This window comes from Varroa destructor, unplaced genomic scaffold (genome assembly GCF_002443255.2).
Source record: "Varroa destructor unplaced genomic scaffold, Vdes_3.0 BEIS01000001.1, whole genome shotgun sequence".
Taxonomy (NCBI): domain Eukaryota; kingdom Metazoa; phylum Arthropoda; class Arachnida; order Mesostigmata; family Varroidae; genus Varroa; species Varroa destructor.
This window is the reverse complement of record NW_019211454.1, coordinates 69,825,260-69,850,761: the sequence shown is the minus strand read 5'-3', so window position 1 is coordinate 69,850,761 and position 25,502 is coordinate 69,825,260. Positions and strand designations below refer to the sequence as shown.

The 25,502-nt window shown below is 46.2% G+C and overlaps 1 protein-coding gene across 2 annotated transcripts; it reads right to left on the bottom strand.

The window, feature by feature from the left end:
- mask (multiple ankyrin repeats single KH domain) lies at positions 1-25,496 on the bottom strand. Of its 2 annotated transcripts, none has more exons than XM_022789025.2 (10): positions 25,110-25,496; positions 14,986-15,174; positions 12,421-12,730; positions 11,421-11,747; positions 10,768-11,266; positions 8,621-10,521; positions 7,959-8,419; positions 3,346-7,312; positions 2,369-3,126; positions 1-2,070 (listed from the first exon to the last, which is right to left on the bottom strand). In XM_022789025.2, exons 1-10 carry the CDS (start codon positions 25,176-25,178, stop codon positions 2,029-2,031), a joined length of 8,523 nt encoding a protein of 2,840 aa, XP_022644760.1. In that variant the 5' UTR covers positions 25,179-25,496; the 3' UTR covers positions 1-2,028. The 2 variants fall into 2 exon arrangements, with proteins under 2 accessions (XP_022644760.1, XP_086833097.1); XM_086976971.1 differs by lacking the exon at positions 25,110-25,496 and adding an exon at positions 22,664-23,737.
- Between the last annotated feature and the right edge of the window lie 6 nt (positions 25,497-25,502).

Sequence of the window (25,502 nt, the reverse complement as noted above, 5' to 3'; positions counted from 1 at the left end):
TTCATGCATAATTGCAATTAACATAACGCCCTTTATTCTTAGTTTTATTTTTAGTATATTACACTTTTGAACGTGTAAAGATGTTCACTGGCACGAATCTAGGCTTGCCCAGTAGCCTTGCCCTCGGCCCGTGAATACAACTATCGTAAAAGCTGGAAGTACATCAAACCAACTTATCATCATCGTCGTCGTCATTGTCATCACCATCGTACTCACCATCGTACTCACCCAGTGAGGTTTTCATGAGTCGCGCATTTTTATCACCCGCCCTCAAATCTCCTCCTGTCCTGTGCTACTTGCTCCTGCTTGCATGCGAGGTTCGTCGTCAACTGATCCTCGTTGTATCAGCTAAGGCAGTCAACATCATTCAAGCTAGATCATCACCCATTATCGTTTTGTTAATTAACACGCTTTGTTTTTGTTTTTATTTTTCTTGTGCCGCTTTTTCTACCGTATGTTTCGCTCACTTCGGTGCCTTATTTTTTCTGCTTCTGAATGATAATAGGGTTTTTTTTTTAGTTCCGCAATATTAGCGGCTACACTCGTCGCCCAACTCTCAGTGTATATTCGTGTACAATCTCGCTCTTCAAGCATGCCGCAGCCTACTTGCTTGCTCTTCACCTTGCTTGTATTCGTTTTTCTTTTGTTACATTATTATCATAATCATCATCAATATCGTTTTATCATTAATTACCGTTAACATAGTCATTTTTCCTTATAGCCTCATTTGTAATTGCAAGGAGAAAAGGAGTTAATTGTTTGTTTTTTTTTTTTGTTGTTTTGTTATTCTAGAATTATCATCTTCATGCATCATCGCTATTAGCAGCATCACCCGCAATATTACCATCAGTATCATTCTCATCTTAATTATCATGTATTTCGTCAGTTTTTTTTTTGCCTTCGGTTTGCAGTTGAACTAACATCACCAGCAGCAGCATCAACAATATCATACGCCATGTCGCCTATCGAACTATGGGGCCAAAAATTTTCACTGATTACCCCCACAAGAACATTTTGCCGTTGCCTGTTTCAGCCAATTGTGTATTCCTTGTGTCGAGCGTCGTTGTACATCGGTTACCGTTTTTATTACCATCACTGTTTTGCAGACGTCATCAACTCAGCAAGCTGCAACTGCCCATTCACAAACTTAGCGCACCTTTGCGTTCTGTTTTTGTTTTCTTTATCGTTTCTAGTTAGATGTAGTTGTACGTAGATAGTTCACAAACAAATTGTTAATTATAATCGTAACCTTTATGCCTTTTCTTTGCGCTTTTTCGTTCGATCTTTTCAATGAACGACTTATGGTGTCGCAGCCGTACCTGTTACCAACCATCTTTCTGCGTACTCGTTAACACGACTTTACCGAGGTTTTTTGTTTTTACTCTTAGCTACTATTATCATATTATCGTCATTCTTCTAATTAATGCATCAATCAATTCGCTCTAACGTTATCCTTTTTATAATCACTAGAATGATCGATGCGTTACGTAATTAGGTAGATTTTGTTGACCCGCTGTTCCTCTGCTTTTCTCTATTAAGGATTGTTACTGATTACGTTTATTAATGTTGGTATAAACGTGTGTGTGTGTGTGTGTTGCCTATTATGTGTTGATTTGGTTCACTGGATAAATAAGCAGCTAGGTGTATTCATCACCATGGTGATGCCTTGAAGGCGACGTTATGAAATCACCGATTGCGGAGTGTGTGTCAGTTACAGAAGAAATCTATAGAAATCGCCATAAAAGTCAGCAAGCGCGCCTGTCTTCTGCGGAGGAGGAAGCATACGTGCTGTTAGCCACTCGTTGGTTTCTCATGCCTCCGATTTCGTTCAGAGATGTCCTATCAACGTTACGTCTGTATCATCATTCATCTGAAGTACTCCGTCAACGGCACGATGATGTTAGTATACGCATGGTGAACCGTGCAGATAGCGCCAAAAAAAAATAAGCACGTATCTTGTTTAAAATGTTGAGGGTAAGTCAGCATCAGCTGGCAGCAAGCATTGGCCACAAGCTTCACTTCTCCTGTTTATTGTGGCGGGTTATTCGCTAGCCAGCTCCACGGCATCCCCTAGATACAAACGATAGACAGGTTCGAATCATTTATAAGTAAAACCACAGAGAAAACCGATAAAGGTGTATACCTGAATATAACTGCCGCATTCATATATATAGGTATAACTGATTTACGAATTATATCAAGAAAAATGAAGACAATAGAACTAAAAAATAATCCAAACAACTACAAGAATCAGCCACCTGAACACGCGAAACACTGAATAATCGCTTCCTTTTATCATCACGCTGACATGAATGTATGCCGTCATTTTGAATAATACCTACATCACTAGAGCTATTACAGTTATTACCTTTTGGGGAAAGCTGTGCATGCCTTTGTGACCATGCGAGCCATGGCTGGGTGGTGGATGGGGCCCTGTCTGGTGTACAGTATGGCCGACGTGATGCTGGGGTCCCATTTGATGGCTAACCTGATGGTGCTGTGGGTGATGTTGATGTCCCCAAGGGTCAGCAGCTTGTCCACTAAACATGTAGCTTCCAGTTCCACCCTGGCCACCGGCTCCCATGAGTCCATTCAGTCCTCCGCCTCCGTTCATAGCACTTAGCCCGGCGCCGCCCCCGTTCATTACGGCTGAGTGCTGACTTCCGGCATGTAGAACATTAGCGGATGCCGCTCCCATTCCACTGTTCTGATGAGGATGTGCCGCCATTTGATGACCTGTTCCACTTTGATGACTCTGATGTGCGCCAGCGACGCTCTGCTGGCTAGCGGCATAAAGATCACTCAACGGAACACCCGGGGTGGTCGCAAGGGTGCCTAGCAACGACTCAGGCAGTGAGGGATGTCCTGAATGATGGCCCGGCATACCTCCACCACCACCATGATTTCCGTGGGAGCTAAGCGAACGTAGCAAGAACGCATCGGGTCCACCCGCTATAGATGCCAAGGGATCCATTGTTCCCGTAGGATAATGATGGTTCCAGTGACGCTCGGTGTCGGCCAGAGGAGGCATGTTTCCTGTCTGTGTTAAGGAGTTCCACATTTGATGGTTGGGGTTCGATACGACAGGCATCGCTGAGGTTTTGCGCTGCTGGGCACGTTCAGTGCCTAAAAACAGAAGATATCAGAAATTCAGAGATCAAGCTCGTGAAAAGGCGGTGGATCAGTATTGTCTGAGAAAACTTAGGAGGCCAAGATATCATGAAGTTTTTGGGCGGTTTTATTAGTTTACTCTTTCCAATAAGTGTACTTTTAAATGTTTATATAAATATACACAAGGTATTTACAGCAAAGTTCAAGCAGAACTAGATATAGAAATACTTTTACCGATTGGCAACGGTGGCATTTGCCGGTCTATATGATGATGGTGGTGATGATGGTGGTGTTGAGCCTGCTGCTGCTGCTGCTGTTGTTGTTGTTGTTGTTGTTGTTGTTGTTGCTGCTGTTGCTGTTGCTGCTGTTGTTGTTGTTGCTGTTGCTGTTGCTGCTGTTGTTGTTGTTGCTGTTGTGGCTGCAAACTGCTACCAGTTGTCTGCTGAAGATGGCTGGGCATGGCGCCATGACCTGGCGCAAGTTGATGGTGAGTCTGATGCGCATGACCGTTCATGTCTTGATGATGATTGTGGCCAAGGTGCATGGCACCGTGATATACGGGTGGCTGTATATGGCTGTTAAGTGAGCCTAAATGGCCAACCCCCTGTTGGTGAAGGTGCGCGGCGGCGGCAGCAGGGTTTAAGCTGTTGTGGCTGGGGGCATTGTTATTGTTGCTGGCATACATGGACATCGGGTCCACTGTATGGTGAGTGGCTGCGGCTGCTACAGCTGCTTGGGCCTGGTGCAGCTGTTGTTGCTGCTGCTGCTGCTGCTGCTGGTGATGATGATGCTGGCTGTACTTGTAACCACTACCGGTACCCACAGGATTTGGAACCTGGGCAGCTATTAACGGGGCAGGTGTTTCAGGTAGGTCGAGCAACGTACTCACGTGCTGTCGAGTCGGACCGTTGTTCTCATTTTGCGACGACACCGAACCGCAAACAACCGGAGTCGTTGTGGCTGAACTTCCATTGACAAACGGAGAGACGACTGCCGAAGAAGCGACGACGCTTGCGGGACTCACGACACTCGCGCTAACGGTAGCACTTGATGGAGTTGAACAGGGGGCGGTGGCGTTGCTATTATTAGTATTATTATTGTTATTGTTATTATTATTGTTGTTTGCCACATGATAATCGATCGTAGTAGATGAAGTGACATTATTGGTTGCCGGTGGAACACCACCGATAGTGACGACAGAGCCGCCTGTCGGTGTCGGCGAGGAATGAGAACTGCTAGCAGATGATGGTCCAAATGAAGGTGTGGCAGGTGTTGAAGGAGCGCCCGCACCGCCGCCGCTTCCAGTACTGCTGCTTGTGGCCCCTTGTGCTACGACTGCGTGCTGTTGACTTCCACTTGCCGATGATATGAGTAGCCGGAAGTTCGTCGGAGAGCCGTGAGCTGACAGTGAACCGCCCACAGATGGTGCTCCTCCCGTCGCGCTGTGATGAGTACTGCTGCTGTTACTATGGCTGTTAACACTGCTACTATGACTGCTCATTGTTGCTGCGGCAGTCGTGTTGCCCGCCGAAGCACGCTGCTGCTGCTGTTGCTGATGATGATGCGGTTGGCCTATTGTTGCGTTAGCGGCGGCATGATGTTGTTTACTGCTATTGTTATTATGATTGTTGCTGTTGTTGTTCTTGGTGTTATGTGATTTTCCAGTTGGCGAGGATTCCTCTTCACTTCGCGGTGACAGCGATGATGACGCTGATGAGGCAGCCCTAGGGGACTGAGGAGGCGAGGTAACAGATGCCGTGGCGGAGACAGGTGTTGGGCCAACACCGCTGCCGGACTTTGACGTAGTGGATCCAACGGCGCCGAAGAATAGCCGATCGCCCCCACCACCTATCCCTGTGCAGTTGTTATGGGCAGCTGAAGACCAACCTTTCGACGTGGACAATGAGGTCGAAGCACCAACGTCTCCACCATTACCCCACGCTTGCTGTTGCTGCTGCTGGTGCTGCTGACGTGTGTGCTGCTGCTGCTGCTGTTGATACTGCTGTTGTTGTTGATGCCAGCTGCGGGAGGACAACAAGAAAGGCTGCGGCTGCGGAGTGGGGGAGGTCGATTGCCCGGCGCTGGCTGAACGGGCCAGTTCCGATGCGGCGATGACGGGCGCTGGTGATGGCTCCTTTGTAGACTTCGCTGGCGATTGATGATGGTGATGTTGTTGGTGATGGTAAGTCTGGCTCGAAGGTGTACTTCCAGTGGTGATACTGTTATTGGCGTGATGATGAGAAGAGCTGTGGGAAGACTTGGCACTGCCGCCTTGATCAAGCAGCGGGCTTGTCTTCTTGTTATTCGATGCCCTGGCTTCGGGCTGTGGGGCAGACGACGTTGCCAATGGTGACGAGGATGACGATGTTGCGGAAATAAGCTGCGGTGATTGTGGCTTGTGGTTTAGCACTGGATTATTGCCAGGTGTGCTCCAAGCAGGCTGCGCTGGTGGCGGCGCAGGCTGAACAACCACCTTGGCCTTAGCAGGCCCCGCGAGAACAACGAACGGCGTTAGCTGTGCCGCCGACTTGCTGCCGCCACCGGAATTTTTTAGCCCTTTCGCACGTGCAGCTACTCCGGCTAATCCACAGCGTTGCACAACATCCACAAGCTCGGCGTCAGCGTCGTCTGCTAAGCCGGCGATAAGGTTCTGCGCGTGCTTGGTAGCTTCAGCTGAGCCACGGATGAGAACCGTACGCTCTCCTTGGTTCGCCTTCGGGTTTTGTTTCTCCACTTCGATGTGTGCACCAGATATTTCTCTGATCGCGTTAATGTTGCATCCAGCACGACCAATGACCCGCGAAATTGCGGCTGCAGGCACAGTGACTTTTTTAGTTCTTCGGGTAACTTCTTTCCAGCCCTCCTCTCGAGCCCCACTGGATCCGCCTGATGCTTGCTGAGGCTTCGGTGATATTTTATTCCTTTGACGACTGGTCGTTACTGCTTCAAATGGATGTTCGTCTTTACCAGAGGGACTCAAATAGGACGTTTGATTCGAATTACTGGGATTCCGTTCGCTGGCACCTTGTTGCTGCTGTTGTTGGTTGGAATCGTTTATTCGAAGGTTTTTCAGCATTAGTACGGCTCCCAAAGCTAGCGAATTGTTAGATGGCTGAGTACTCAATGGCTCAACACGATTTCGGTCGGAGTTTTTCTTACGGTCTTTGCGGTTAAACAAAGGAGCTGTGGACGCAGCTGCGTTTGACGACGATACGGAATTTGTGCTCATATTTGTAGAGTTGCTATTATTGTTATTGTTGCTATTGTTGTTATTGTTTTTGTTATTACTGCTGTTGATATTAGAAGCTGCCGATTGAGGTGGGGGAGATAAAACAGGTGGTGGTGGGGTCTTGTCCACTCGTATGACGGGCGGAGGTGAGACACTTTTAGGAGCAGGTGGTGGACTTCCGTGGTTGCTTTTCCTCTGGGGGACGATACATGTGGGGCTTCCACCGGCTCTCGAGATCTCATCGATGGTCGGAGGTCGTGTCTCAGCCGGTTGGTAACCAGATACCTCGGTCACTTCGGCGTCGGCCTCATCATCTTCCTCGTCATCCTTTCCTGAGGCGCTGACCTGCTTCGCCTTCTTCTTCAGCCGTTTTTTCTCCCGTCGGCGAGCCGCAGCTGCCTTCTTCTGTTCTTCACGTGTCTTCTCCTCTTCAAGGGCTTTAAGCAACGAACTGGCATTCCGATTAGCTTCAGCTGCCTGCCTTTCTTTTGCTTGGTGAATGGTATGCATGCATGCCTCACACTTTTTAAGTAACTCCTTGTCACTAATCGTCTGTATGTACCGCGTCATTTCCTGATCTGAGGGGAACTGCATCACGTTGCGAACCATCCACTTGACTACTTTATGGTGACCCTTACGAAACGCCGCCATCAAACACGACACCTTGCGGTTATCTTGCGAATCAATATCCGCATTCGCACTCACGAGCCGCTGCACCACATCTAAATGGCCACCGTTACAGGCCAGCCAAAGGGGTGAGTTGCCTTTTTTGTTGCGAACATCAACCGCAGCGTTCCGTTCTAGGAGCAATTCTACAAATCGCAGGTGACCTTTATCGGCGGCGATCGTAAGCGCCGTATCACGTGACGACGGCACGGGAGATGCATTTACTTCTGCACTTTTGTCGAGCAGTACTCGGCCTACATCCACATAGCCTCCTGATGCAGCTTCCATTAAGGGCGTCAATCCCGTCTGCAATACATAGCAAATGCAAGCTAAGTGTGAGCGTATCAAGTGACTTTAATAATATCAAGAAAAAATGAAAGATTGTTCGAGCTTGGCGTGTGCCTTCATAGTAACGCTGCTAGGTCACCAATGGCAAAGCTAATTTTTCTTCAGAATCAAAATGTTTCCATTTCTTTACTCTTAGCGCCTGTAGTTATTACGCGAAGCTCTAGACACGGAGATGACCAGAATTTCAGTTAACGCTAATTGAGTAGAGCTTTGCGAAGATCAGTACTGAGCACTAGCAAATTCTATGTCTCTGCAATATCTATAACCCAGCATTTCGTGTCGTCCGGGGTGCAGTTCGGTCACGTAAGACGGCACAGGATGAAACAAAGAACGACGACGAGAGAATGCAATAAACTTTGGTTACCTGATACTTTTCATGTATTTTGATTAGCTATTTGCAGCCTAAAATAGTAAGTAAAGCATTGATTTCTCACCTAAATCATTCTCACTAAATCACGAGGTTTGCACAATATGAGCATAGGATCCCGAATTACAAGATGAGAGATTGTTGATTCTCAATTTTGTGTGTCGCTCTAAAATAGGGAATTAGTTGCTTTTCGATTGCATGACATTATTATGCGCGACTAAAAAATCAAGAAATTACCTTGGCTCGGTGTTCAACATTAGCTTTACGATCGAGCAGAAGCGACACGACCTCGTGTCGTCCCTGAAAGCAAGCGAGAGTAAGGGCTGTATTTCGGTTCGTCTCAATCTGTGCGTTAATGTCTGAGCCTTGGTCTAACAACAACCGAACGGCAGCTGCATGTCCATTCATAGCAGCAAGCATCAATGGCGAGATTCCGAGCTTGGAGCCTGTACGAGAATTGATTTCAGCTCCGTGATGGAGCAAGAGTCGAATAATGTTGACGTATCCGCCACTGGCTGCCAACGACAGAGGCGTGTAGTCGGACACATTGCGGTGCTCACGATTTGCACCGTGCCCGAGCAGCATTTCGACGACGTCGAGTCGGCCGCCCGAGCAGGCGAGAGACAATGCCGTGTCCTTGGTCCGCTCCGACTGAGCTTCCATCTGTGCGCCATGCTCTAACAAAGCATCCACCACCGCTATTATGTGCACAAATATTAACAAACAGAACGACACTTGTTAGGAACTCTTCTACGAGCTTTTATTTCGAGCGGTTTCTTTTGATTTTGACAATAGACAAGCGGAATCCAACAGCACAGAAGCCTATTGTAAAAAATATAGGCGCTCTAGGTAACATTGGCTAGAACTGAGGAACTCCGAGAGGTCGTTTTAAAACCTACCAGCATGTCCTGCGGTTGCGGCGAGCATGAGCGGGGTGAAGCCTTTTTTGTCACGGTGCTCAATGTTAGCGCCCTTAGCGATCAGCAAACCGACCAGCTCTTTGTGGCCGCCGGAACACGCCAGTGTGAGCGCAGTGTCGTGATTTGAATCCGTCTGCCACTCGACGTCGAGCAACAGCGAGCCCGGCGCAAGAACGTCACCCGTTCCGGCTATTACGTTAGGCGGCGGAACAGTGCCAGCTACAGGAGGCGTCGCTGGGCTGACAGGAATAATCTGGCCAGCAGTTCCTGTAACACCCGTGCATATTGCTGTTGCATCTTGTTCCTGCTCAACGTGTTGTTCCTGTTGTTGTTCCTGCTGGAGTGTTCGCGGAGGAGCAGCAACCATTAGACCGCCGTTGGCCTGTGTTACTGCAACTTGAGCAGATCCGTCGACGGAAGGGATGACAGCACTTACAGCCGGCAATGGAACTGTAGGCGTTGAAGAAGCGCCCGTTGGTGTAGCTGCAGTGACGGTGGCTACAGCCGCTATAGCCGAAGTCGCATCGGGCTGTTGCTGGGCGACAAAATGAGCAGTTTCATTTACGGCGTTATTGACAAGAGACGTCAGAAATCCTCGCGCATCCGTTTTGCAGCTTTTAGGAACTTTCTCTTGTAATTCGCGCTCGACTTTCTGCAGCTCCTCAAGAATCTGCTGCTTATTGCGCAGCTTTTCTTCGCTCGTCGAAACACCACCTTGAGCTGCTACTGTTGCTGCCGCTGCTAATGGTAACATCGGTCCGCCTTTCATGATCGAACTCAGACACTGTTCAAAATCAGCGCGCAGCTCGGCTGCGTCTTTGCCCTGCGCACCACCGGAGAGTGCAGAGGCAAGTGCAACTGCGGGAGTGGCCGATATTGAAGCGACTGCTGCTGGTGCTGCAGCAACAGCAGCTGTCGACGAGTTATCAGATGGTGGTGGAATACGCGCATTAGGCGGCAGCGGTGCAGGCACGGCGGTTGCGTCTTTCATGTCCTGCATTTTATGGATGCACGTCTTTGCTGATGCCCCAGATGGAACTACCGGGACTGTGGCAGCTGCCGCTGCAGCTGCGATCGCTGCAGCGGCGGGGCATGTCGCAGGTACAGCAGGGGCAATAGCGGGAACGCCCGAAACTGTGCCGGCAATTGCCGTTGTGGTCGGCGGCGTGGTGACGGTGCCGGTTGGCGTTGTTGAGCCTAAACCCAACGGACAATCTTTCCTGTAGTCGAGTAACAATCGGACTGTGTCGAGGTGCCCGCCTTTGGCTGCTTCGATTAGCATCGAGGAATTATCTTTTAGTCGATGTGCAGGATTCGCACCGGCGTCAAGTAACATGCGCGCCACTTGCAGGTGTCCACCCGCACAGGCTAAAGACAATGGCGTGTGATCGTTAGATGTCGTCCGCTTGTTTGGTTCTGCGCCTTTCGCCAAAAGAAACTTGACGGTGCATACATTACCCGCGCGAGCAGCCTTCATTAGAGGTGTTCGCCCACCTTCGCTCTCGTGCTCCATCGCTGCGCCTGCCTGAAGCAACAGGTCGGCCACGTCCGTATGACCGTTTTCACATGCGTAGGTTAGAGCCGTATCGCCTGTCGCTGTACATGCGTTTACACTCGCGCCTGCGCCGATCAGGTACCGCACTAAGTCCACATGACCCTCCTGCGCTGCTTCCATGAGTGGGGTCGACGCTCCTAACTCGAGGTCGGCGCCGGCTTTGATGAGGAAGTCGGTCACTTCGAGGAAACCGCCACAGCACGCTAACGTTAACGCCGTCTCTTGCGTCTCCTCCGTCTGAGCGTTAATATCAGCTCCTTGCGACAGTAGCAACGCCACCATTTCCTCGTGACCTTCTCTTGCAGCCTCCATGAGGGGGGTGTATCTGAGGCGACATGACAGAAAATAGCATAGCTAAGTGAAATTAATAAATTTACGAAAATTATTTTACGATCTTAACGTACATGGCTTTTGTTTTCTTTGATCGCTACGATAATTACGAACAAAAAAAGAATGAAGATTTGAAACCCAGTAGGTTTATCTAAACTGCTGTACGTAAACAACAGGAGTGTGACATAAGAGAAAAATGGCTATTAAACATTTTGCAGAATTAAATCGTAGATAAACGTACCCTTCATCATTAACCTCTTCGATGTTAGCGCCTCGATCAAGAAGAAGTTGTGCCAGCTCAACGTGACCTCCGCAAGCAGCTAGGGTTAGAGGGCTCTCGAACGAGTCCTGTGGCATATTCACCTGAGCTCCAGAATCAAGCAACAACCGTGCCACTTCAACATGCCCGTCCATTGACGCCTCCATCAACGCTGTGTGCATCTCGTCCGTTTTGTGCTCGCGATCTGCGCCGGCCTCGAGAAGAAAACGAACCATTTCAAGGTGGCCTTTATAGCAGGCGAGGGTCAGTGCGCTCTCCTTGAACTCGTTTGAATGCGAATTGATCTGTGCGCCATGTTTTACAAGTAAACGCGCCACTGCCACCTGTCCAGCAGACGCCGCCTCCATCAGTGGCGTATGCCCATTTTCGTTGTGCGCTTCAGCATTTCCACCGGCTTCTAACAGCACCTGCACCACGTCTTCGAAACCGTTTGAGCAGGCAAACATCAAGGCCGTGTTGCCTGGTGATAGACCGCAACACCGAACAACAAAGCGTTTGACGTTAAATGAATCTAACGTAGCAGAACCGTTAGTAGACGTTGATAGGTCCATGAAATTTATCGTATATCTCTGTTATCATCAGTCATTGACACAGCCTAGAAGCTTAGAAGTTACCTTGTTGTGTCTTCGCGTTTACGTCTGCACCATGGGTCAGAAGAAGTTTCACGATGTCACAATATCCGGCATTAGCCGCTTCCATTAACGGGGTGGTATCTTTTAAGCCTCGCTCTTCAAGGTTAGCTCGCATCACAAGCAGCAGCTGAGCCAACTCGAAATAGCCCGACGCGCATGCTAAACTTAACAACGATTCGCCCTCTTCCGTGATCTGATTTACGTCGCGACCCGTGTCCAACAAGCGCTTCACTGTCGTAATATCGCCATCCATGCAAGCATCGACAAGCGACCTGCACGGTGACGACGCTGACGACGATGAACTACCCCCTGAATGAATTAGTTTATCAGTACTATTTAGTATTTACGTACAATTTGTATTATACATTCCAGCGGATAACCCTCAAAAAAACAAATCAATATGAGTGTTCAAAATAACGTGTGACGAAATTACATGAAATGACGTGAAACACTGCATGTACCAGCAGAGATGTTCCGGACAGCCACAGCTGACCGTGGCGTTAACTGTGGGCTTAAAGCCTGAAAAACTTTTTAGTTAATATAAGGAAGGAGACATTGGTGTACGTAGACCGCTGACATGTCGTTCAAATGTGCTTTCTATAAAAAAATCTGGCAGACTTAAATGTTATGCTATCAATATGCTGCACCGAGAAATCCAAAAAAGAAAAAAGAAAGCATAACGATTCTGTAGCCAGTCCTACCCCGAAAACAACCGCTAATTTCTTGAGAATTTTGCTGTTATCAGTTGAATATCATCATTCATGATGTATCATGAATAATATCAGGTGAATAGCATCGGCAGGCGTCCGTTTGGGGCACCGGAGGCATTAAAGAATGGCTATCTCTTAATCACATTACGAGAATATAGTTTTTTTTTTTGCTAATAAAGTATGCCCCAGTACTTATCAACATTTCGAACATATAATTATATCGAAATGGAGATAGCAAATCACCTCAGTATAGTGTGTGCTTCGTTACGTACCGGGACCAACTGCTTGCTGTGCTGCGCCTGGCTGTTGCACCTGGAGGGCAGTAGGTACGGCGGCGCTGGGTATTGCCAGTGCGCTCACAGGCGCACTGCTGCCTGGCGGCACCCCAGTAGCCGCTTGCTGGAGCCCCGTGCAGCCTCCAGGGGTGGTTTGTTGCTGTTGCTGCTGCTGTTGTTGCTGCAACTGTTGAGCAGCAGCGGCTCCTGCACGTTCAGCCCGCATTTGCGTTAAAGCAGCCGCAGCCTCATCAAGTGCAGAGCTCACTGAGGTAGTCAATCGACGCAAAACTTCTGGGTCGTTAAACTAAAAGGGCAGAAAACATAGTTAAGAACTTAGTTATGCCAAGACTTAAGTTAGTCTTTTCACTTCGCTTATTTGTACGACATCTTCTAAGGTACAGTACTTTCGTGTGGGTAATGCTAGTTTAATCACTCACTAGCAGTTTACCTATACTGCAATGCGAGTACCACCAGGTTGTTAATATCTCGAGGGAATTTAGCCTGTGGGGTACAAGTTTCGGTATCCTCATCAACACCCTCATTGATCTGTTGATAACAGTTTCCCGTCGAGCCAAAGCGTGGGATCTAAAATCTACATCCGGCATTGCTTCTTCATTGAAAAACACGCAGCTGAATCAGCGATGATTGTACTTTAGATTGAGCACAAATGGTCAGTTTCCTGCAGTGTTTAAAGGAACTGGTTTCACTTGTTTGGACATCTCAATTTAGATCAGAAATCACGGCCCGAACGGTTTCAAAAAGCGGATCACATTAAAGTGCAAGCTCTATTACGTGGACCTTCGACGCGATCACCTCAAAAGTTCTCAGAACCTAAGTGGGGAGAACCATTGCCAAGCGCTCAAACGCGTGCATCTGATTTTTTTGTATGGAAAAGGAAGTAATTTCAACACATGACAATCAATATCTACGACGAAACTGAGATACTTGACCACTGATCTTCGGCTTATCACAGACTAGACCTCAGGCATAAACTCTTTAGAACATTTTGTTGGATTAGAGCAATCAATTAAACTTTTGAAAAGCACTGACATGATGAATGCACATAATGATCCAACTCACCACTCTGAGTAAAAATTGACAACATAAAATCTATGGAGAGGCAAAGGGCTGGACAAAGTATCACTTTGATAAAATTTGGCGCCACAGAACTTTCGCGACCCGGAAAACTCTGACAGACCTTAGACGGGAGTTCCTTTGCGCCCGGCTTATACCGCAGATTTTGATCCACCGAATCCTTCTGTTCAGATTTTTGCAGTTATGGCTTCTAGGACAAGCAATTCAAAGGAAGAGGCAGAAGTCCGAAAATGGTACTGTGAATTGATCGCCCCCATTGATACCTCCTTTGTTCGTCGAAGAAGCCGCCTGGTGTCCGAACGGTGGAACAAAGTCATGAAAACCCAAAAAAATAATTTAAGTAGGGTAAGTTAGTCTCTTGCCAAAGTTAGCAGAACTTAGGCAGTTTAAAAAAGCTGGAAAACGGAATAACTTACTGATTGGTTCAATATGGACTACATTTTTTTTACAAGCGTAAACTAAACAAAGGCTATCCATACTCTTCTAGTAAAAGATATTGGCAGTCGTCCTTTTAGGTACAAATTTCTCAGAACGCACGCACGAGCTTTCTACTAAAATATGTGTGCTACCAAATTTCTTGAAAATTGCTGAAATGAAAATTGCTGTTAAGTCGACCGTGCGAGCCCAGATAACATTCAGTAAGAACGAAAATACGGAGAAAAGCGCATTTAATTCGAAGCGGGATATAGGTATAGATAAAGACACCATCAATGAACCATAACACCGTATTATCATAGAACCTTAAGCGAATAAACATTTCTTTCGAGAAAAAGTCAACGTATTTTCTGCATAACGCAAAAACTAAAACGTTCGAATTGTCACAAACGAGTATTCCATAAGTTGGGTAGAACAATCGGTTCGCGACGTTTGTGTCCACTAAACTAAACATAGAATGGCTTGAATTACTTTACGAAAACATTATTTTTACTAGGATTGGTGATAATGATGATTCAGATTACAATGCTGATGATGTATGTCGGTTATACCCTTGACAGTCCATATGATTGATCTTAAAAACGTGCAATGTGTTATTCATTCATAAATAACAATGTCAATCTGATTTTGCAACGTGCACATCGCTTCATGTCAACCTGGCATTGTTGTTTATTCTACATGATGCGCACCATTAGAACGAAGAGGGAGAAAACGAACGTAGGTTTTCAATGGCCGAAACAAATTGTTACCGCGTTTATCGAAAAAAAAACTCCAATCGTTAAACTGTTTTGAAGACGTTTTGTACAGCAGGCTAATGCCGAAGTACGTACGATCAGCAAGAGAAGAACCACATCTAATAACTTGCTAATTTAGACAAACTGCCCTTTTCAAATCATTCTTTGCAGCGAGGCTGCTGGTAATATTTCCAATCGTTTATCGATGAGGCTTACATTCTCACTCGAAGTATCGAATGATTAATTGGTCATTAAATTCCTGGCTATATTGGAAAACGCTATTAAAATAGGCAACCTGTTTGGCTTCGAGGGAAAATTTGGAAAGTCCAGTGGCATTGAGGATGGCCTCGAGTCGAGCTTGCGTCTCAGGGTCAACTCCCACTCCAACAGTAGGCATATCCTCATTGAGAGACGACGAGCTCTCCGATAGTAAAAACTTTGACGGTATGCTGATTGGGATGGTGTCTGCGGAGCTTGCATCGCCCTGTAAAACAACAAATAATCGAGGTTTAGTATCAGACTATTACAAATAAATTTGATGCACTTTTGAACTGTTTGTGTCAGGGACATTCTCCTCTATATTTTATACACTTCTTTTTTCGTAACTTCTCTATCTATAGCTTGTCGAAACGCAAATTTAGTGGGACATACCCGCCCACTGGTCCTAAGTCCCGTAACTACACGGACTTAAATCAGGAAATAAGTAGATTAAACGAACACATTTTCGCTTAATCCAGGAGGTAATGAAAGCATGGCAATGAAATCTGGCGTTATCATCAAGTAACCAGTCCGCGTGGTTTCGATTGCTGTGCCAGCGGCTCATGGGCTTCTTGAAGAGCTCGAGCTGCATTCTGTTTTTATTTTCGGTGAGTATCTACTAGTAGCAGATGCTTCTTGTGTCCATTGTAAGAATTACCATCATCTTACGTTGGAACCTATTCGACAAACTCGATTCCTCTTTAGACCTTCACCATTCCCTCACTTTGTCCCTGTGCGGTTGGCGATGGAGATTGGACCATGTCTCGTCTACGGCGACCACATGCTCCAAGCGGATTTTCTGTTGATCAAAGTTACACAAATTGCACGTGGAATACATGCATTTACAACATTGCCGTAGTCAATTCACGAAGGACCGTTTGTTACTCAATTTCCGCACTTTCGATATTTTGGTTATGATTATCCAATTTGGTCGACAAGGGCCGTGAATTCAATGTTCTGCTCTCGTGAAAAGCCTCTTCGATTGTCAGCAATGCGTTTTTGTTCTTCAAGCCCTGTCATCTAGTCACCTGCTCATTAGCTCAAAACATCTTCGTTTTCGAAGAGTTTGCGCATTTTCGTACTGTGCTTTCGCTCGATGTTTCCTTCCGCAATATCTTGGTGAAGAAGCTTCGATGAATTTCAGCACAATGGTTTTCGAAAAGCAGAGACCTCATCACTGAGCGCGTATTTTTTGAGACTGAAGAATATTTTTCCTTCTGAATCCGCGCTTGTACCCATAAGTCTGTACAAAACTGGGGTAACAAGTGGCAGGTAATTTAAAAATACTTCAGCTTTGAAGTCAGCCGAATTCGCTAATAGCCTGACGCTTAATATTTAATAAAGACACAACATATAATGTTGTTATATACAAAAAATAATGCTAGCGCAATTTTTCTTATGTCGCAATTCACAAATTTTCTCAGCTGTCATATGGGCCGTCTTTTATTAAAAAAACAAGAATTACAAATGTGTGGTGTAGTTGACTGCAATAAAATCATCTTTAAAACGTGTCGCTAATCTATTAATTCAGATAGCCAAATCAAATGGTTTTGTTCCTTAATGTTCGTCACTTCTTCATAGGATAATAAAGGATCTTTAACCTTTGGTCTTTGATAATAGCGTATTTGTCTTCAATTGACAAGCATTTTTATCTAGGTCGAAGGAAATTTAGGTTCTAAAGTGTACACAAAACACGCATATAATGAAAATAGACACTATTACATTTATAACATAACGTGACTGCCTTAATTATCCAGAATTGAATCGTCCAGTTCAAAGAAAAACTTCAACTTCGACATAATTCCTTTCCTAGCAAAATAGCGTGTACAACAAGACACAAAAACATTCTTGAGGAATTACAACAATATAAACATTGTTAAAATAGTTTCCGCTTCCGCTCTAAATTTATGGGTAATCGTATATCTACCCACAATTAATTTTTGAGAATCTGTTTAGCCTTCATAATATCGGTTTTGCCTATAATATAAGAATCAATAGTAACTAAAAGAATGGTTTCTCAGGAGTGACACGCGTGTTACTGTTTTTATTTCCTGCACGGAAAAAAGCCAATACTTTTTGCCTGTTTGGTAAACAGCGAACTTGGTGTTATTACCCAACAACTTTAAGCCAGTCGATGCTCACGTTACCATGCGTTGATGTTTGTCTTTTACAGGTGCCTTTTTGGCTATTTTAATCGTTGTAAGTGGGCTGGTGTCCGCATGGCGGCTGTGCTTATAGCATTTAGTAATGACGATTCTAACATTGGGGCTGTAAAGAACTCAGGCGGCCATTGTAACGTTAACCTATCCAACATAAATGTATCAATATGGTTAGAAATTGTGGCGAAAGCTCTCTCAACATATTACGTGGTTCTCTATTTAAACTAAACTTCTACTTAATTTTGCTTTCATATGAAATTGTGACTCAAAGACGACTTGGTTTCGTCGACCCGAAAACAACCAGGGTCTATATAAGACGATTCCAAATTTCAGCCGAAAGTCCACACTTGACAAAAAAATATGTCATAAGACGTCATATGACTATTACAACACTATAAAACTGAACGAATCGATTTAATAGATAGAAGACGTACGCTGAGTTAGAAAGATCAAATAGAGGCATGACGCCTAGTGCCAGCTGATTATTCTGATGCTGATGTTCAAACGACACTTTTTTTTGTACCTATGAATACACAGCAGGAGTACGCTTATCAGCAGGTGATTTAGAGATATATACAATTCATTGTATTACACTTGCACGGATCCTCAGATACATACAGAACCCCTGCGAAGTGACAAATTATTACGGTCATTTCAGTGCTACCCAGCTGAAATAGTATGCTCGGTACGACATTCTTCGCTGTGCTATGATCCTTCTTCGATTCGGTTACCCTAAAGCAAACTAACATAAGAGTGAAATAACAATAAACCAGCCGTCGCGGTCGGATGCGACCCGCCAATGGCACTTTACGCAACAACGCGAACGTAGTTCCTTCCCCGCCACCCCCACCTGCATCCGCCAATCCCATCATATCTTACAAACTTGCCAATGCTGGCAACACCAATTGGTCCATGCTCTTCTATTTTCCATCGGTCGTAGTGGTTTTGCCAATGACCGAGTGCCACTGGTACGAACAATAATAATGTCTACTATTATAGTTCGCTGCAATGATGTCTATTGTATCTTGGCTTTGCCGCCACATGTCGCATCCAACTGATGCTGGCTACAGCGACGAGGACAAAAAGCGGCTGACATTGTCTATGTTTGTTCAATCTCTCGATCGCGTACAGTCGCCACTGCCCCCGGCCTAGTGCTGGTGATCGTCGTTTGCGGTCGTTGTTGCTGCTGTTGTCTTCATCATCGTCGCCGTCGTTGTCGGGGTAAAACTGACCTAACGTTCGCAGCAGTAGCAGCTGAATAGCCCAGACAGATCCGAACGGTGTTGCGGCATGCCACAGCAACATTCTCGATTCAATCTTCCTATTCATTATTTCGACTTGCTCACAGATGGATGTGTGTGTGTGTGTATTTGTGCGTGTGAGAGCTTGTTTATGTCCAACGCAAATTAAATGTAATAATATAACAGGATCACCAAAGGTGACGAAGTCAGAGAATAATTGAGACGCCAACTGCACCAGCACTATCTTCGTGCTGCCGTCGTAGTCACTGCTGCCATAGCAGCAGTTGTTCGAGCCGTTGACGGAATGAAGGAGTAGTGAATGGAGCTAACTTAGGCAACAAAAAAAGATGAGGTTGCGATCAGCAATGGCTGCGGTCTGTGGTGAAAGATAACGATGAAAAGTAGGAGAAGCATACAACAAGTCCGAACAGGCACACATAGACCCTGATGATCTGCCGTCGCTGAAGATGCGTAGCCGCCGGCGCTTTTACTCCTGCAGCTGTATCTAAGGGCTACCTGCAACACAACTCCGATCTGTTCCCTGTGCAGCTGACTCTGAATCTATCTGTGGTTCTGCAACAGTGCCGTCCGGCTCATTGGTATCAACATGATGCACAACTGCGTGCCTTCTCTGCTGCAAAACGGTGACGACAATAAAACGCCACCAAACGCACGCTACAAATGGAAGGATAGACACCAGGACGGACAGATGCTAATTCTATATGTAGACAACGGTTGCGAGATATCAACAACAGCAGGTTCATCATCACCGACCCGGTAAATGCCAGCAGCTTAACAGCATTCCTCGAAGAATCATCATCATCACCACCTGCTATTGCTATTACAGTTGTTGTGCTAACTAATGGTGACAGCGGCCGCTGCGACGATGCCACAGCTGTTTTTGCCGATGTCGTCGGTGGTGATGATGGTATGGTAACACCAAACGTCGTTGGCAACGCTCGAGGCAGCAACTATCGCAAAGCAGTAGCCGCAGTAAGACGAGCAGAGACGCACGTTGCGTTGCGCGTTGTTTGTCCGTCCGTCCGTTCGCCGCGTGGTGTCTACCTGCTCCTTTCGTTGCTACTGCTGCGGTTTGTCGGTTTGCCACTCGCTCCGCTACTCCGTTCCCCATGGCTTTTTTCCGTTCTTGTACACCGCCACCGTTACCGTCGTTGTCATCGTCGTTGTTGTTGCTGTTGCTGTTGCTGTTCACGTTGCTGCTCGTGGCCGTAGAATGGCATAGATGAACCCCGAGTAAAAGAGAAATCATTGAAGGGGGCCAACAAAGACTGCTACGACTTGAACAAAAGCGAAGTCGACGAGAGCACCGCAAACAGGCTTAACTTGCTTTTTTTCCTTCCCATTTGAACTCTGGGAATCAAGAAGTAGACGCCGTTTCCGTCGTCATCACAGTCATCATATCGACGATAGCATAGCGGAACAACCGGCGACTTACGATTGAGCCAGTGACTACTGCTTGACTTAAGGTGTTATGGGCTGTTTCTGTCGGCCATGGCGATGTTACCGATAGCAGTCCCTCCGTCAATCCCTCGACGGATCAGTCGAGTCAATCGATCGGCTGTGTGTAACAACGTCATCAAATTGCCATCGCAACCGCACGCGTGTTTTCCTTATCCTTATGCTTGCTTGAGCAGAAGAAATATGCAGCAACAAGAACAAGCGAAAAGCAAGCGTGTTTTTTTGCTTCAGATACCCTGCCGTCTCCGCCTTTTGTCTATCGGTAATTCCAGAACTGCGCACGTTAATTGTCTTTGCGATAGATCGCACAGGTAACTATAGCACAGCGAATAGTGGTTAAAGCAACGGCCGCACCACCGTAATTGGTTCTGCCACTGGTTGCTGTTGCTTGCCGCCATCGTCGTCGTCGTCGTCAGTCAGGAACGGCGTTCAGCTGCAACTGCACTGGCCTGCCATTAGGGATCGGCACAGTCAACGGTTGCCTACAACTAATGACACTGAAAACCCAACATACGTATCACACACGCTGATGTGATGCAAACGGATTAAATAGATAGATAGATAGATCACGAGGACAGGTCGAAGGAAAAGCGAGGCAATATCGGATCAAGTCATAAACACCTTGTGCAAAAAGACCCGCCTGCATATTTTGTTAAATATTATATATGCACACATCCTTTAATATGAGTCAATGACAATAATATTTGTCGAACAACGACGACAATGACAGTGTGATGATGGTCAAATTACGGGGAAACGTCTTTGACGACGCAAATGACAGATGCTAAACTATTACCGTGTTGAAAAATGTATCGATAATTTGTCTTTGACATATGTCTAAACTGTGCAAATCTCGCGTGTCTGTGAAATAATCCCCGCCGGAATCATTGCACGTGTGCCATGTTTTTCCTAGTCTTAGCTAATTTTCCAGTGTTTCTGTAGTAAAGCAAGTACCGATACATAAGCCTATATACTTTTACGTAGGGACTTAATCTATCAGGGCTCTAGTTCATTTTGTAAACAACATTAAGCGTTTCTCTTACTTGTAATATTCCTCAAGTGCATAAAACTATTTACCATAATTCACAAAAAAGCAACATTTTTCTATAGTCGTAAAGACGACAAGATGATGCTCGGTTTTGACTTCGATATTGCTGCGTTCTTCAGTCGACCTACGAAGCGATACTCTAAAGGACCGTACTTCTTTCTCGATGCCATACCTGTACAGCCAGCCCTCGTAACATACCGTGGCGTGTGCTAAAGCACATCCAGCTTCTCTTTGAGTGCGCTGATTCTCCTGAGCCCATTGTTGACAGCTTTGCCTTCACTTGTAATTCAGGTCCTCCGGCGTAATCCAAATGCTGTAAGCTTTGAAGCTCCCAAGGGCCATTTGAAAATCATTTAACGTAATTCTTGCGACATGCTTTAATGCCTGGGGGTAATTTAGCTAACCTCCAATGTTAGCTATTCGTGTATCTTAACGCTGCCTGCTCGCTATGATCGACACTGATCGGTCAAAATAAAATCCATTTATAGAATTTTGTCATTTGTTAAAAATTGCATTCATACATTCGATGCTGATTTAGCACGATCATCTTACGTCTTCAGCATTGTCGGGATCAGCTGAGAGCACTCGACTTCATTATTGGTCACAGCATAATACAGGCTCTTCGGTACTCAATTTTAGTTTTTCAAAAAAATGCAACATGGCCGAAAATCATTCTTTTCAAAACGTTTGAAAAATACAAAGGACTCTTTTGAATGCTCTATAACTTTGACCTGTGAATATTCGACAAAAAGACGAATGTGGCACCTTCCTGTCGCCGAGGCACGGATTGGCATTAGACCGGTGAAGGCGAGAGTTTTATGTATAATCATAAGACTAAGTAGACATAGTTGTGCACGTCAGGGTGACATTCTGCACGGTGACATCTGCTAAAAGACAAGCAGCGAATCTACTTTAAAAAACTATACCTGCTCAGTTTTAATCGTTCAAATCATAACCGAACACTACGAATCTTGCCCGAGCGTGGTCGGTGCCACTCTACAAGGCGCAAGAAATACAAAAATCGGATAGGTAGCATGTTCGCTAGTTTTCTACTGCAGCTGCACTGCTGACTCGCTGTTGATAGGGGCACATTGATTCGATACGAATAGCTTGTTCTCATAAATAACAACTGAGTGAGAGCGATGAAAAACCAGTATGCTGCTATCCAGCTAAACGAGAGTACGTAATAACACATTACTGAGTATCTCAAATTGTTGTATCAGGACGACGGACAAATAACATATCTGCTCGATAGTACCCAATCAGATACACACAACCGCAAGCACTTGTAAGTTATTTGTAGCCACCAATATTTGTTGGTAATACGTAGTCACCTATAGGCCCGTAGTAAGCTACCACTAAAGTATCCATGCATCGTGAAATAGTTGACGACCAACTTTCTTATTCGTTCATGCTCAACTTCTTTGTCGGATTCGGTTGAGTCTTAGGCAAATATTCAGAGGAAGCAGCAGCTGCAGCTGCGGCAGTATCACCATTGGTTGAGACACACCCATAGTCTTTAGGCGGACACGTCGGTACGATACGTAACAAAAGCTGCCACCCCCGTTTCGATTACCGAAACTTCAATTACTAAGCATAATTTCGATAAAATCGAATATACAGCTGACCAAAATTTTAAATACAGATATACACTTGATTGGCATGATTTTTTTTTAAGCACTGAAATGAATTAAATCACCTCGACTAAAGTCGAGAACCTGTCACACTTTTGTACTGCTTGGTTTGTCAATAGTGTTTTTTGCTTTTTTTTTTTTAAATTTCACGCACCGGCTGAAAGTAGTCCACTCACATGGGTAGCCTTTGTCATGGATCTCTATCGCCCTGCTTTGCTTGGAACCATGTCCGCCTTAGAGTGACGTGGGCACGCACGCCTACTACTGATCGAGTTGGCGTGACTGAACAGCTAAATTTTCCATAATCGTTAGCCTTATTGAAAGTATTATTTCATTTGTCATTCTTTATGGGGCTGACACCAACTTGCGTAGCTGCCGTCTGTCCTCAAATATCGTTTGTTGGTGCCTCGGTCCATATCAGTGTTTTTATCTCTTTCTGTTCTCCTTGTTCTCCTGTTTTAGCCGTCCGTCGCTTACTTGCTACTGCTACTGCTACTGCTGCTGCTGCTAATCGGCGACCGGCAGTCGGCCGCGATGCCGCAAAGTACGTCTGTTGTTGCTGTCATTGACGCTGCTGTTGCTGTGTCCAACCGACATCCACAATATCCACTGCTGTTTCACAATCCACCATTCAGTCAGCATCAGCCTGCGACCGCTGCAACTAGCAGCATCAGCAGTAGCAAGCAATGTCAGTACGAGTCACAGCAGCACGAGTCGTAGCAAAGGGGAACAACTCGGTCAGCGAGCACCGGATGGCTGCGAAGAGGCAGCCACCAACGAATCGTAGCAGTTGCGGCCAACAGCATTCAGCCGGTCAGGCAGGGAAGCTGCAGGCATCACGCACGCAAGCAGCCAGCCAGTCATTCAGTCAGTCAGTCAGTCAGTTAACCAACGAACGAATAACAAAAAGAGCCCAACAGCACGCCTAGCTCAGTAGAAGCAAAAGCAGGCAGGCAACTCCGTCCGTCCGTCTGTCTGTCTGTCCGTCTGTCTGTCTGTCTGTCTGTCTGTCTCTCTGTCTGTCTGTCTATCTGTCTGTCTGTCCGCCTGTCTGTCTGTCTGTCTGTGCATGCATGCATGCGTGCGTGCGTACGTGCGCGTGTGTGTATACATCGACGTGTATCTGTCTCTCCATCTATCTACCTATCTATCTGTCTGTCTGTTGCCTGCCTGCCTGCGTGCTTGCTTGCTTTAGTTACTGCTACTGCTGCTGATGTTAATACTGATACTAGCAGCGGCAGCACTAACAGCAACAGCAGCAGCAGCAGTAGTAGTAGTAGTAGTGGAAGCAAAAATGTATTGGCTACCAGCACCGCAATCGCTATTCCGTTACGTATGGATAGGATATGACGGCTATGTACGAAGGTTCCTCATCAGTCATGAGGGCGCCACAGCATGGGTGGATGGGCAGACATGATGACAGACAGACAGCATGACGAACCACCATCCATTGGGTCTGGTAGCTGGGTAGCAAAAAGGCATCCGACGCACAGATAGATTACTGACCGCAAAAAACACACATTGCACATATAGACTCGCTCGTTCGCTCGCTCACAGAGACCATATACATCCACATATACAATTACAGACAAGCACATAAATTAAAGCCACCCCTCCCGCTGCGAAAATGCGATTGGTCGAGTCAAACGGATCAACCTACACAAATACACGCGACACATGCACAACGACTCATCTACGCTTGTGATATTGAAAAGGCAGTTTCCGCTGACGATACCCATCACGATTGGCGGGCGTGATGAAAAATAAGTGTTATTTCAAACAATTGACAAAAGCCGACATCATATACCACGATATGGGTCCGTCATCGGACTCAGGTCCGACTTCGGGGGGGCTACGCAGCATAATGGCCGGCAGCGGCCTACTCGGGGACCGGGGGACTCACACGACTGCAAAAACGACGACAGTTGCTACCACGATGAAGAAAAACGCTGAGACGCAGAGCAATAGTCGAAAATGTTAGGTAACACTTCTCTAGCTTAGCAATGACTGACTCTTTTGATTAGAGCACATGTAAGCATCGCACATTGTCCCCACATAGCATCGACACAGCGAGGCGGTAGTGAGGCCAATACAGTGACAAAACCGTAGTACAGTCTAAATACATACGGCGATTAAATTACACGTATTTTTTTCCAACTGGACCAAGGGTTTGCGAAACTGATTATCCCAGAACTGGGAGCCTAATCCATAGGGAATTGCAAGAGGCGGACAACGCATCAACTTCGTTAGAGACACGCACTCCGAAAGGCACTCACACGATTTTCACGCGACGTGAGCGGGGATAAGAAACAGACGGTCTTACACGGCAAGACGATAGCTGCTGCTGCTGGTGCATGGTCCCAATAGTTGACTGCTGGCAGTTACTCTTTTGCCGAAGTTATTTTGCCCTCTGTAATTTGCTTTCGTCTCAATTCAGCCGGTTGAACATTTGTCGTTCGTCACCGTAATGGTCATTGTAGCTGATTGTGCTTTGTACCAGTTGATTGACTGACTGGCTAGTCATTACTTAGCACCGTGCCTCAGCCTGCTCTGTGCTAGTATTATTGCCTGTGGATGGGTTCAGTTGATTGGTGACTTACATCGCTTTCGTCCTCGCTGGTCGAACTGGCCTCGACCCAGTCGGGATCCTTATTGGCCGGTTCCTGCATGCTGGGTCGGCCCGTCTATAACGTCAGACGAGATTGCCGGCCGCTCTCCGGCCGATTGGCAAACGAAAAAATCACTAAAAAATCGCACAAAACAACTTTGGCCACACCATCGATAGGGCCGCCATACACGATTCGCTTACAACTAGATGCACCTAACGGCCGAAAATATGCCCGTGCCACACACATGCGCCGCAACAGCAATCCTGCTAATTCACTCACGATACACAAATCTCTTTTTAATCAGATATTGGCTGTAAGGAATTGATTTGACAATCCCTCGTTCGTGCAGTGTTTCCACGATTAGCCCTGGCCAAGCCAAACAAT

Bases quoted from the DNA above. Each gene is read 5' to 3' on its own strand.
- mask (XM_022789025.2), bottom strand. From the start codon at position 25,178: ATGCAGGAACCGGCCAATAAGGATCCCGACTGGGTCGAGGCCAGTTCG. The intron at 11,267-11,420 runs GTAACTTCTAAG...GTCTATCACCAG, and splicing joins AAACGCGAAGACACAACAAG to GCAACACGGCCTTGATGTTT. The intron at 7,313-7,958 runs GTAATTTCTTGA...TATGTATTGCAG, and splicing joins ATGTTGAACACCGAGCCAAG to ACGGGATTGACGCCCTTAAT.